The sequence below is a fragment of the Bombus affinis genome, chromosome 1 (assembly GCF_024516045.1).
Source record: "Bombus affinis isolate iyBomAffi1 chromosome 1, iyBomAffi1.2, whole genome shotgun sequence".
Classification (NCBI taxonomy): domain Eukaryota; kingdom Metazoa; phylum Arthropoda; class Insecta; order Hymenoptera; family Apidae; genus Bombus; species Bombus affinis.
Genome location: NC_066344.1, coordinates 6,321,906 through 6,336,523, shown reverse-complemented (window position 1 = coordinate 6,336,523; position 14,618 = coordinate 6,321,906). Strand labels below are relative to the sequence as shown.

General features: G+C 32.2%; 1 protein-coding gene across 1 annotated transcript in view; it reads right to left on the bottom strand.

Moving 5' to 3' along the window:
* The window catches only part of LOC126920908 (uncharacterized), a 76,602-nt gene extending 65,854 nt beyond the window's left edge, over positions 1 to 10,748 (bottom strand). The window contains exon 1 of the mRNA XM_050731899.1: positions 10,363 to 10,748. Coding sequence (XP_050587856.1) covers positions 10,363 to 10,426 — 64 coding nt within the window. The 5' untranslated portion in view covers positions 10,427 to 10,748. The remainder of the gene's footprint in view (positions 1 to 10,362) is intronic.
* Between the last annotated feature and the right edge of the window lie 3,870 nt (positions 10,749 to 14,618).

Here is a 14,618-nt window from a genome sequence, read left to right as displayed (position 1 = left end):
GATCGAACGATCGACGATAGCAAGGCGACGTAACTAATTTATTGGAAGAATGTCGTAACTGACTGCAAACAAAACTATTGACGTTTGCTCCAGGAAATTGCATCTGGCGATGTAATTTTAAACTAGAAATCTGAGTGGACGTTCCCGTGAATTTATTCGACCGTTTTCATCCACCTCCGAAATGTTGCAACATTTGCGAGCTTTCGAAACCAACTTTCCTGCATTTATATCTCGCCAGCCGGTTTAAAAGGTAAATATAAACAGAATGTCGAGCAAGATATCATGATTGAAAATGTAATAGTACCATTCCGAATAATCACGATGACTTTTTGCCTTTTCAACGTGCCCCGTTAATACAGGTGAAACAATAAACCAATATAATTTCCGCGTATCAAATTATAGATACGAAATCGTTAGTATCGAATAATATATTAATAAGATTTTCCGGATATCAAATATTCAGGAGCGTGTATTTTTTTATTCGAAAGATATTGAAAAGTTTCAAAGTAAAAGAATCAACCGATATTTCAAAAAATACTAAAAAATGAACCATAATAATAATGAACGTAATAGAGATTTACTAGAAAATTACGAAATTAGATTGTTTAGAAAATTACAGAGATAAAATCTGGTACAAAATAATTCAACTACAAAAGTAAAAAAATACTTGTATGAAAAGTTCATGTCCCATTACATAATTGGACTCGAAGATATTCATTTGGATAAAGAAATGCAATGAATATGTTACTGCCTTATTACAGTAACATAACTATGCTATGAATTAGTAACTTTATTTCTCAAAAGTGAACACATTTTCTATTCAGAAATTATTATGAGAACTATCATCTAGTATTTACTGCAATTTATCTTCCAGAACTCTGACATCTCCTTATAGTTACATCCCTTCAAATATTCACGAGCAATAGTCATCAAAAATCCATTTTTTAGTATTATATTAAATTTCCATAAGCACTTCAAAGTTCAACAGAAAAGGGAAGATTCAGATTCAAAGAAAGAGAAAGAATTATTATTAAATATATGTCTAAAATTTTATCTTTGAGTTTGAAAAATGATACATGTTTAAATATCTTTTAGAGCGGTTTCCGTAATATTAAGAAATATACTTGATCAACTCTAAATTTTATGTACACCTTTAACGCATGTATTGTTGTAAACCTTGGTAGAATTAATTCAAAATCTCTTACTTTTTCATTTCTCCAATCGACAAAAAATACAAAAAGATAGAGATTATTATTTTAATTAGACTCCAAAATGTTGTCACGTTTTTAATTAACGACTTTCCCTTTCCCGCTTCAACAAATTATTGATTAACTAAACGATGAAAAAACCGGTTTCGAATCCTAGACAATTGTATTTTCTTTACAAAAACATTAAGTAAAATACGCAGCTATTGTTAATTCATTCGTCATTATCATCATATTAATTAATTTACCAATTAAACAAAATTCAACTATAAAAATGTATAAATATGTAAGTGTATTCCAGGTTTTACATACTCTTCAAATTTGAATATTTCATTCAAGAAAATTTATGAATATTATTAAGATATAGATAAATATATAATAAATATGCGCAAAATTTCAACAAACACAAATCGTATAGTTTTGTTGCGAAAGATGCCGAAACACCACAGCTTCCAGCAGAAGAACGTCTTAATCGAGTACGTTAATTAAAATCACTGATCACGTTAATTAAATACTGCAACGACGATCAGTAATTTTAATGTCCAGATCAGCAACAATATCCGGCGTGCAACTGACACACGACGTCTATTATCTTTGGCACAGTAGACAAAACAATGATGATAACGTTGTCATCTCCCGCATCAGAATCGGATACTCTTTGACCTGACGTCGCCTCTGGCATGTATTTAACAGCAATAACAACAATAACGAAGATAACGTTGTACGGGCTCGAACAAGTCGAGTACGGATAACCTTTCCATTAGGGTAAATTACAAACCGGCCGTGAGAGATAATGGTCCAGCAAGCATTTTCGTTTTCGAGGAAAAATCGAAATGGTGGAAAAAATTCGGAAAATCAGACACCACGATGGAACACGTGTATCAACGGCATTAAATTAAGCTTTCAAAGGGCGATTCTGCAAAATGGAGCGACAAATTGTTTCCGCTACTACCATCGTTACAAAACGCGATTGCTTTTAATTAAAATTAAAAGCATTCGTCACATATCTCTACAATCGTGAATTCGTCTTTCTTTCACTGACTCTGGAATTTTTTGCGTTGGCATTTTTCATCTTGTTACCTTTTCGCTTCCACCAACCCTGAATCGCTTGAAATATAACAAATACACTTTCATCGCTTTACAACTGATTTAAAATGGTTCATTTTACGAAGTTTAGTGATACATGAATGGAAATCAAAAATGCAATAGTCTTTTATTCTTGAATTTTTATAATACGAAAGTATAATACGTTTGGTCAGTAACTTTGAAGTAATTACGATCAGTGTGACGTTCGTCTTTTAAAAGGCAAATCTCTTAGTAACGAAAGATTAGCAAACATTTTTTAAATAAATAGGCTATTTTTACAAGCAGATCGCGAGATGTGTAAAAATCAATAATCGTCGATAACATCTAACGGATGCAGATATCAGTGTCGAAGCTCACATGTTATCAGATTTTCAGCTTCAACGGGTTAATATTTCGCTGGAATAAAGCGCAACATTTTTACAAATCGCAAGTGGAGATCACAGTAAAAAGTCGTTTCGCTCATTATAATAAATTACTAAAATTACTAAAACTGCTAGAAATAATTCATTTCTAATACTCTGAAAGTTATTGCAGAGATTCGTTCTTCAAAGCTTCTGTAAAATTTATCACAAAAAACTACTCCATAGACCTTAAAATGTCGAAAACCAATATATTCTGACTATGTTCAAGAATCTAAATCAACCATTGTAGCGTTTCCCTGTAATCCTCCCTACATAGCTAAAAGATAAAAAAGAAGAGTCACTTATTGAATCGAGTAATCTCAAATAGTATGTATCAAGATAGTATCTTATCACTGAGGAAACGTTTTCTTTTTATCGAAGATTCACGAATCAATAACCGCTAATCGATTCATTGTACGCGATAATTTGCAGGGGGTTTAAATTTCTCGTCTGTCGCACTTAAAATGACCGACATAGGAACGAGTCTTCTTGCGGTTCTTGGCTCTGCTCGACACCTCGACAAAACAGATGGATGACCCTGCCAACAAACGACCCTGCTTTTCGGCTGCCAAAAACTTTCCTGGTCTTGCGACTTCCCTCTCGAAATGATCGGATTGCATGTAGGACCTCACGTTAATTATGAGGCTCGGTATCGAACTGAAACGTCTTCCTACAATTCATTGTAAATCAACGTGAAACAACTGCTTTTTACGAGCAGTCTTTAGACCAAATACTTTGTTTCAATAGTCGAACGATGAAACGATCTTAGACTATATCCATGAATCGTATTTGTTATTAAATTATGAAATATTAATTCCAAACATGGATAAAGCTTCGAAAATGTTTACAAATGTTACAAATGTTAGCAAAGAGAATAAGAGAAGCGTAAAATTTGAAATGTTAGGAAATTTAAAAAATTCATAAAGATAAATTGGATTAATTGTTACCCCAATTACAATTCATGTAGAAAAATTAAATACCATTGAGGTTCACGAAACTTTAATTGTATTGATAAATCAATTACTTGGCAGATACTGAATTGTCGCTTTTATTACTTAAAATGCAATTGGAATTAATAACGGTGTACGACTATAAAACGATTTAATTTTATTGATATTCAATTGCATTCAGAGTCTACGACCGAAGGAATATTTCAATTTACTTTAACTCCGATTTAATTGTCATCCAATCAATTGGTCACTCCTATCGGAATTAATAATTATAATATAGAGTGAACCTTCGAAAGTATTGAATTAAACGCGATTCAAATCACAGAGATAGAATTTAAATATTTCCAAGTACTCGTTACTTAAATCATATGGAATTTTAATTAATCGAACAAACATTTACACCAAATTTAAAGTCTCGCGAAATCTCATAGAAATAACAAAATGTTAACAGTACTCCAAAATCAATTTCATAGATATCTCTATTTACAAAACGTTAACGAACTACCATCGAAATTTTTAATCAAATTTATCGCGTTTCGATTAAATTAAAAAAAAAAAAATGGACAAAATAGCATTTAAAAAAAAGAGAGAGAGAACAATGAATCAAGTAACATCCAATTAATAGATAAAACTGTATGATCCAATAATTTTTTATACCAATAACGAATTTTTAACGGTACTCAAACATTAATTTCATAAATATTTTAGCTTACAAAACGTTTACAAACTACCATCGAAACGTAAATCAAATCTATCGTATCTCGATTAAATTTGAGAAAAAGGAAAAAAAAAGGAACGAACAAACTACAGTGCTAAAAAAAAAGGGGGAGTCCTGAATGAAGTAACATTCAATAAATAGATAACAACTGGATCGTCCCAACGGAATCGCAGCTCGAGTTTCTGGTCAATCAAAAAAGCAGATGAACAGGGCCGATACAATCGACGCCCGTTTAAAATCAACAGATCGAGACCAGTGCCGCGTACTTCCGAGTACATTGTTTTCCATATTCACCAGAGAATTCTCGCGCGTTGATTGCGGTACAAAAGGTAAACGAAAAGTAAAAGTCGACGAATGAAATTGCACGAAACGAAAGGGAGAGAGAGAACGCAAGCGAATGAAACAAGACTAGCAAAAAGGAAAAAAACGCGGGTTCTGGGCCAGTAAGCCGACCGATGGTGGTTGTGTCGTTATTTACAGCTATAATTGAAGGGACCAAGTTTCAATACTACGCGAGAACTTCTCGACTTTGGATTAAGGTATAAAGTCAGCTAACAGTGGTCGAATCCTGAAAGATCCAGAGACTACGAAAACTATACCGATACCTTGCTCCTCTCTAACGAACAGTGTGCGAAGGAATCCTCTTAATGTGATTAAACTGCACGTATTCTACCTTATCCTAGCCATAATCGTAATCTGAATTTAAAGCGATGTCTCTATAAGATCTGAGTTTCGTAAATACGCGTACTCATTGGTTCTTTATACGCTGATTTTCTTTCGAATGAACTCTAGGCCCGGTAAACTCTTTTCGACTGAAAGCTTCGGTAATTAATCGTAACGAAAACAGTTTAAATCTAAATCTAAACGAACAGGCTAAAGTTGAAACGCGAACAGGATCAAAGAAGATGATGAGCCTTCATAGATGTTAACTCCGTTACGAAGGACAGGTGTGTGTCTTTGAGCGTTGATTGATAACGCAAAGAATGAATAGCCTGAATGGTTACTCGCATCATCATTCGTGCTCATCTGTACCGCTTTTGAATCGCCAGTGTGCTGTGATACTTCACGCGATTCTTAAAAATCATTGCGAATTGCTAAGTAGAGACGATTATATGATGTTCTTGGGTGAAGTCTTTAAAACGTACAATGGCTACGTTGCGTTCGTTTATTTAAATTTAAAAGAACTGCTCGCTAGTTGAGAGCTGTAACATTTGTAAAACCACTATGTTATGCAAAATTTTATAGTAATAAATAGAGCTTCTGAAGTATGTGAAGAGCATACGACGACAGACACGCAATCTTCACGCAATATTGTTATACTTATGGCATTCGATCGTCAATAATTTAAATACAATCTTGTTGGAAAGACTGTCTAACAGTTAAAATAGAATTAATCTTCAGAAACAGCTGATAATATGAGATAATTTAATGTAAGATATTTTTGCTAGAAATATAATTAAAATGTAGGATTTATTATTTTTCTACTTGGAATATGTGTTATGTCACTCTATATACATTTTTGCTAGCTTAAGCTCGATCTAATAATATCGATATTCATTTTTAAATCCAATAAATTGCTCGACTACACTTTCCATACTCCTACTTTGCCAAGAAAGTTATTCAAACTACATTGTAAGTAGATACATAGAGACCCAACGAATATTAATAGTTTAAACAGGGTCTATTGTAACTAAAATATCGAGAATGTCATTACCAGCATTAGAACTGTTTATAGTACATGGATCATATTCAAATACTCGCACTACTGAACGGAATTTTAAAATCTAAAATCGGACCATATGCTATATATACTTCATCTTAAGAGCAACGAATGCTTCAATTTTCTATCTGGTTAAACATTGCGTTCAACGGGAATATATAAAAGAACAAAATGGTTATAAAACAATTTTAAGCGTCTAAATACAGTTAAGAATTATTTTTAAGAATGCAATTAAGAACAAACGTAAAGTGCATGCTCGAAATTCTACGTTTCTAAAATGAATTAAAGGGTAGCTTTTATTTGAAAATGGGTTTTATCTGAAAATTTTCATTGGTGAAGGTAGAACCGTATCAACGAAATAGAAATCGAGTTACTTCGATCGCTATCACTTTCTTCTATATAGCGTGTTCAGCATTTGATAATACTTTCAATGCACAGATTATGCAAGTAAGAAATTACAAGAATTGCTTCCCATAAAAGACGTAAAAAGGTAATTCGATTTTCAAGAGCTCGTTAATTTAAACTATTGTTATCAGTTACTCGAAAATCTTTATCCTCTTCCCGCTTAACGAGACTAATTAATTAACTCATGAAATTGAATCTTAGGTTTTCAGTTATCTGATAATAGAATCACTTTAGCCGATTTTAATATCTACTATTATATCGATTTCGAAACAGAAATTACTTTCCAATAATTATTTTAAATGACCGTTCACATATTCACTGCGTATACCATGACTATTATTTATTACGATTATTTATTAAAGGACTTATACTACAATTAAATAAATGATTCATGTATGTACATAGTCGGAAATTTTAAATTTACTCCTTCAATTAATATCGAATGTCTTCGTATCAATTTCAAAATCTTTATCGGACAAATACTTTAGAGATTAAAGAAACATTAATTACTATTGAGCGATAGTGATAGAAATTAGTGTGTATTATAAATAGAAAATTACGAAATTTTTAAAAATTCATACATAATTATATCTGAAAAATGATTTCTTACTATTTACCATAGATAACGAGGAAATTCGATTAGTAACGAAGATTTATAATACCTTTAACAGTACTATCCCATACGTTTATTATTACGCTACTTTCCTTCGTCATAATATCATTGCACTGCTACACGACTTGTTTCTAAGAGTTATTACTTCCTACTTCCATCAGAACGAGGAATTGTAATTTCTTTTCTTCGCAAACAAAGAAAAATTCGATTACAGAGGGTTAACGATATAAAAGCAGCAGCATGGAAATGCATTTCAACGGTGGCGGGAGTGAAAATAACGTGATGCCATTTCGCATTCCGCGAATAGCGAGTTCTCGCGGAAGAAGAGAGATACTGATGACCGGACATCCGTCTATCTTGGGCGCGCACGTATACCTACGCGGCTGGTTACGAAAGGAGAACTTAAACTCGATGGAATGCATGGCGAGAAACCGGCTCTCCTCGTGTGAGAGAACGGCCTGTGAAGAAAAAGAGGCTGAGAATGTTTTTGATATTCCAATGCGACCATTTTCTGCATGGATTCGAGAAAACCTTGACATGCGGTTTTGTCATTGTGTACATGGAATAGCGATGGAATCGATCAGAACAATTGTCATCGTTGACCTCTTGTATTAAGGTGGATAATCGACACCTGCCACTCGAGTCATTGTTGCGCAGCGTCGTTCTCTTCGTACATTAATTAATTGTTTTGATTCCGCGTAACTATCACGCAATATTATGTAAACAGATTGGAACCAAAAAAAAAAAAAATGTGGCGCCAAGCGTATGTTAAATACCGAATTTCAAGTTTAACGAACGCAAAACCCAGAACACACTAAATTTTTAATTAAAATTAGATATAATAACTTCATTCATAAATGTGTAGTCCTTTCCTGCTCTTATAAGAAATGTGATAATTGATTGTCAAGGAAATAAAGGAATGTTTAATTTATTAAAATTTTGTATTCATGTAAAAGGATTCATTTTGTATTTAGAAATTTACAAAAATTATTTACAATAATTATAACTAAATTATGAATGAAAAATTATGTGTCGACATGCACGATGTTCTAATTTAAATCACTCTATTGAAATAATTTTCAATAAGTTAGAAAGCTTTGAGAAGTATACTTGAAATACGAATGTGACTTAAAATAACAAATATTGTAGAAAACATAATACACACAAATGCTAATAGTGATTAAAACAATGATCGAAAAACGCGATGGATTTACGTACTAGACATAAAACGTACAAAAAAAATATCTAATCTTAGTCTGCATAATTGAAGTTTTTATTACAATATTTAACATAAGAGTCCTGTAACAACTAAAGTTATAAACAAAATAATACATCTTAATGATTTGAATAATCTTTTCTAAATTATTTCTGTCTTTGTTTTGTGCGTATATTTTTAGATTTTAACAAAACGAAAAAATTATGTAAAATAGAAAATACATATACAGGAAATATAATTTAACCCTGAGCATCTGTTCATGATCTTACTTTATAGTTAATGCTAAAAATAGCCTAAGAACTCCTGTGCAGCATAATACATACTGACGGTTTTAAGTTGTCTACAAAAGCAGTGACTTTTAAAAGATCCATATAGACTTACGTAAGTAATAATCGTGGGATAAGTTGTTCTTTATGATACAAAATGATAAATTAAAAGACATAAAATATTCGTTTCTTTCTACTTTTAGTGTAAATTTCATTACCGAATTTTGATGTCGACTGACTAAATTCATTTGAATTCAAATAACAAAAATTCTAATTATCAAGTGTAAATGCCTCATTTTATGTACATATTGCTAAACAGGAAGTGCTTCTATGTCACTCCGAAGGAAGATAATTTACTATATCAATGATCTAAAGCCATAATTTTCAGAATCAAATCTTGTATGAATCAAATATTATCATCCTATGAATGATTCATCAAACATACACCTTAATTATCATCTAATTTTCAGAACAAGTTTCAAAGCAATGTGTGAAATCTACGATCACACTACGATCTTCTTTGATTTATGTAATTACCGTGGAAAACGTTTGACAACCGGCTTGTTCGAAAGTTCCAAGGACTGAGTCAGTCCCATCGCTATACGCTGCTAAGGTAAGGCCAGGCGCACGCCCATCCGGTCGTCCAATCAGCGACTGCGACGTCATCTCGTACGATGTAACGGAGAGACTCACCCACGTGGTAAGAGCATCGTGTTATTTTAGTATCGCACCACGAGAAAATCTAATTGCACGATCCTGTTCTCAAACGATCATTCTAGAATTTCACGCCATGCGTGTTTCACTCTTTATGCGATCGTAAATACCGTTTCCGAATGAAATTAAATACAGTTTTTTATTTAACATTAGATTTACTCATACAAATCAAACCATTGACGTTAATAAAATACGAACGCATCGCGACTGCGCATCACAACATATGCTGTTGATTTTCAATTTGCTGCAGCTATATTTCGTTTAATTGATCAATTAGGCATCAGAGAAAAAAAAACATACATCAACTTTTTTCTCTGTTAACATCATCCATCGATATTATGATTTCAATTTATAATCGATCTTATGATTATTTTTAATAAGGAAGTTCAATCCTTTAAATAACGTAAAAATTTGTGAATGAAATACATTGATATCGTTATAAAGAGATAATAAAATCGTCCTCGATGATGAAGTCGTAAATTGGACTATTTACGCGATTGATAAGTTACGCAGGCAGATGTGTCTGATTGAATGAAATCAAGGACACAGTGTACGCTGTGTAGGTCAGTTAATGGTTTAGTCACCAGAGGCAGCGTGTGTAAACAAATTTACGAATTCACACGCAGTAGCTCGTACGAGATCTCACAGGCGGCTATTATAATTACACTCGCAAAACACGTCAGAAATAGAGCGAAAATATCTAAAGATAGAACATTAACGCCGCCTCCAATGCCCCGTCTAACGTTTCGAATCTACGTATTCGATCATCGAATCTCGATCAGCAAAATATTTCCTTGGATACGAAAATTATGCCGCCATTACTTTCAATATACCACGTTAGGTCGACTGTTGCGAAAAATCAAATTCTTCAAACATAAATACACACACACGCCTTTCCCTCGAAATACCACCGTTATTGCATTTAACACCACGAATGGAGTTTGACTGTCCGATCGAGATTTCGTTGACCGAAAATGAGATAATCTTGTTGTACGCGAGACCATACGTAAAGAGTATTTCAGAGTTTCTATCGAGAAAACACACGAAAGATACGTAAAAGTTACTCACAAGAGTAGAACGCTGTGACGAGTAAGGCAAGCCAAGACAGCTGTTTCTCCATAAGTTTTCTCATTTCTAGACTTCTTCGACGACAGTTTGTTTCACAGATTCTGTTTCACTCAGACGAGGTCGTAGTGAAAAACGCGAATGCAATTGACTCGCACACGAGAGCAAAAGTGTTTTCGAAACGTTAACACACGATAGTCTAGAACGAGCGTGTTTCCTCGAAAGGTTAAATAGAATGCAAAGAACGTGTCAAACGCACGTTGTTTCAATTTCTCCGATACCGTAAAGCGTTATTCTTAATTCGCGAATACCAGTCAACGAACACGTAATCACAATACGACCCTTACTTCGCAACCGGTAGTGCACAACTGACTCTGGGAATGCATTTTGGCGGCAGCAAGCTTTAAAGGCGCTCGTTGAGTGCGCGTGCGCGCACCGCTCACGCCACCGGCTTGTTTGGTGGGGTATTGAGACTACTTCTTTCTCTTTCGCTATAGCTCTGCGATGTTTTGCCGAACTATGTATGTTAATGCCGGTGTCGTTACTCATTGCAGCTTACAGCTTTCGTAGCAGGCTGTGCAAGCTCATTAATCGAAAGCCTTTTCAGAACAACGACAAAGCAGGACCTTGTGTTCTGCCGAGAATGGAATTTAATTAAGAACATGCTTTCATTGTCGATGGACAATAGTGATGGGTAATTAGCGGATTTAGGTGGAATACCAACACGTCTGGGTGTTCACGTATGCAACGGGTGTCCCTGATAATCGTGATGATACAATACTCATCAGATGAAATGTTACGACCATGGGTATCGATCGCGATAAAGTCCGAATTAATGATTGTTTAATTATAACGGAAAATTGTACGGAATATATAGTTTTATATAGTTAACCACGTTGTTTCCTGAAAATTGTTGTCATATTCTATAATGTAGTGTATAGCATTTATAATTTATTTTTCTGTACTAATTGCACCAATTATTTCACGATACTTATGCTTTATATTTTTGCTATTATGATTCTCCATCAAAAAATCATCCATTAAAGAATTATCCATAATTGTTTTTTTAATACTTCGCTTTTACATGTACAAAAAAAAATCTTTTACATACCGCATGGTTATAATTACAACGGGAAATGAGTAAATAGGGACTGAAAACTGTAGCTGAAAACTGATTGTTTTTAATTGAATTATGTATCGATTAAGCTTTTATTGAATTTAATTGAATTATACATACATGTATGCAAATAAATAACTTTGAGTAGAATAGTTTTACTTTTATAAAATGAAACATCGTTTCGTTTCTTGCATCATTTAAATATAAGAAGAACGTCTTCACGCCTCGTTAATATATTACGCCAAACTCACTTTTAATGACAATACTCTGTCTTTGCTGTCAATTCCTTTAAAAGTAAATTCTTTAGTGTTTTCAATCGCCTGACATTGGGTTATAAGTCCCACAACGCTTTGCGTTAATAATATTTAATTTTAATCTTTATTCTATATCTTTGATCATAAATATTGATGGTCTGTGCCACAACATAAAAATACAAATTAGGACGAAATATATACTCTAAAATTACTTAAAAATATCTTAAAATATCTTAAAAGCAACTTAGTAAGTAACTTAGTAATAACTTAAAAGTAACTGAATTAATCAGTCTCCAATATAAGTACTACCTACTAATTGTAAATCATCACCGATGAAGATCCATTGATTAATTGTATTGATGAAATTAAATTTTAAAATGCAAATTGGTTTGTTCATGAAATCAATTAAATTTCATATAATTAAATATTTACCACCACACAAAATATTCTAGAAAAGTAAACCAACTTTCATGTTATTTTAAGACAACAAACTATAAAACATGACCGATATTAAAGATTATGATAAACACTGAATAGTATTTAATCTTTATCAACAGAACTCAGGTCTTCGTGGATTTATGAAGTTATTCTGCAGTTTATTCTATACCTGTTGAATTATTTGTTTATAAACCAGTGATCAAAATGATTATCTTGGAACCTAAGTTTATTACCATCTTAACTTTAATATATTAAAGTACTTTACAACTACTAGACGACATAAATAAACAGAAAGTCAACAACAATAGATTTATCAAGATTCAATCCTGTGAAATTCGTATGACGGTTCGAAGATCATAGTTTTAAATGCATCATCTTACCAAGTATCCATAATTACCAAGAGTTCCATAATCTATTAAATTATAGCCTTATTCTTCGACATAACACGTTTTTATGGCTTTACAAAATATAAATAAATTTGTATAATAATAAATGTAGATAAATGTAAATAAATGTAAATAAATGTAGATAAATGTAAATATAGTAATAAATGTAGAACACGTGATCCTCAGGCCTGCGTAATAGTCCTGTATCTAAGATTTGTTGAATTTATTACAGACATATCTGTATTGCGTTACTACTATGATAACACTAACTCTGGGTACCAATCGCATTAATCGCATTATCGATTATTCAACTACCGATTATCTAAATTATGATCTACAGTCTACATTAAAAGATTTCCATTATTTACATTTGGAAAGTACGTGTAGCAAAATAAGTAAGTGAATCAATGCACTGTGGCGAATACGTTACCAGATCCAATAGGACGCACAGAGATTCCTAACAATTACGCGATAACAGGATTTTCCCTATAAGTAGATTATGTTTGCGATGAAAACGAGAGTATGTTGTACTGATTTCCGTACAACGGTTCATACACAGTGTCGAAAAAAAATCCATTTCATTTTCCATTAAAAACTCTGATTATGTAATTCTTTCATATGAAAGCTGAATGAATGAATATTTTCAGTGACAGAGAAATATTTTTTCTATGAAATTGAAAAAATCTCGAAGAAGAAATAATTGCTAGCTGATATAATTTTTATGTCTACAGTACTCTTTTTTTAGAAAGTGACAATTTTATATGAATATTCATATGTGTTATAAACAAGTTTCGTTTTGAGATTACCACATGACATATATGTATGTACGTAATATAACATTATTGATGACGATCAGACTTGACTCATATGATAAATAGTACGAAGAAGAAGATGGAAATGTATATAATAATATATCATAAATATGACATAACGTTTAATGATATGTCAAAATAATCCAAATTTCAGATTGCAATACCTAATTTTTAAATAAATGATTTTTAAAGCATGAACTTCAATGTTTGTTCATATAGGATGAGAAGATACGTTAAAAATGCAAGCAAAAGTATAAGACGTAATTGCATGTTTCAAACGAACTGCTTAATTTTGTTTCATGATACATTTATCTATTTATAATCAGTTTAAAGATATTTTAGCCCCAGTTGCACGATATACCTTGTATAAATGCAAGCATGTGAAATAAATTTTCAAGAAGAGTTTGATGCATATATATCAGGCAAAAAAAATTGTATTTTATGCTTTTGATATATTTCAAAGAATCACTTCCTATTTGTTTGAATAAAACATTCAGCAACATAAGTAAGTGTCCTATATAATATTATGATGTATGATTGATAAGCTTGGTTTGAATAAAGAAGTTAGATCTCAGACAGTTATCCATTATAATCTATAATAAAAGCATGTTCGAAATTGATAGATATGATCAAATAATGACTATATTCTTCCACATCAGAGAAATCCATACATCAGCATACACTTGAAAATTTTCTATTGCTTATTCAATACGTCAGTTTGGAATAATTGATTAGCCAACCAAATTTCATTCCTATTTAGATCGCAGAAATTATACTTCGACAGATGCATTAAAAGTGACAGTGAAATGTCAATAGCAATCGTTCCAATGAAACTAGATTGGAGATTAAGATTTGTATGTTTTAGAAAAGGTAAACGTACCGTCGTTTGATATGCGTGTGAGGTTTAAAAAAATTAACAATGGTGAATGGATAAAGTTACCCTCTGATAAATGTTTTAAAACGTACTATGAAATGTAAATGATTACTTAATTATTATTTTCGAAGGAATAACCTAGTTTTTCTTTGTAAATGTTAGAAGTCAATCTTTAATATACATATGAGAAGTAATCAGATTTATTTGAATAACTAGAAATGAAAACATTTATTTAAACGATGCTTCTTTTACTAATTAATCTCCCTTTTTAACAAATTATGTTTTAGCAGATGAATTTTAAGAAAGGATTTATGAATTAATGAATTAAGCTATATAAAATGATACTTTTGGTGTTATTATGTTACGTTATGTAGATGT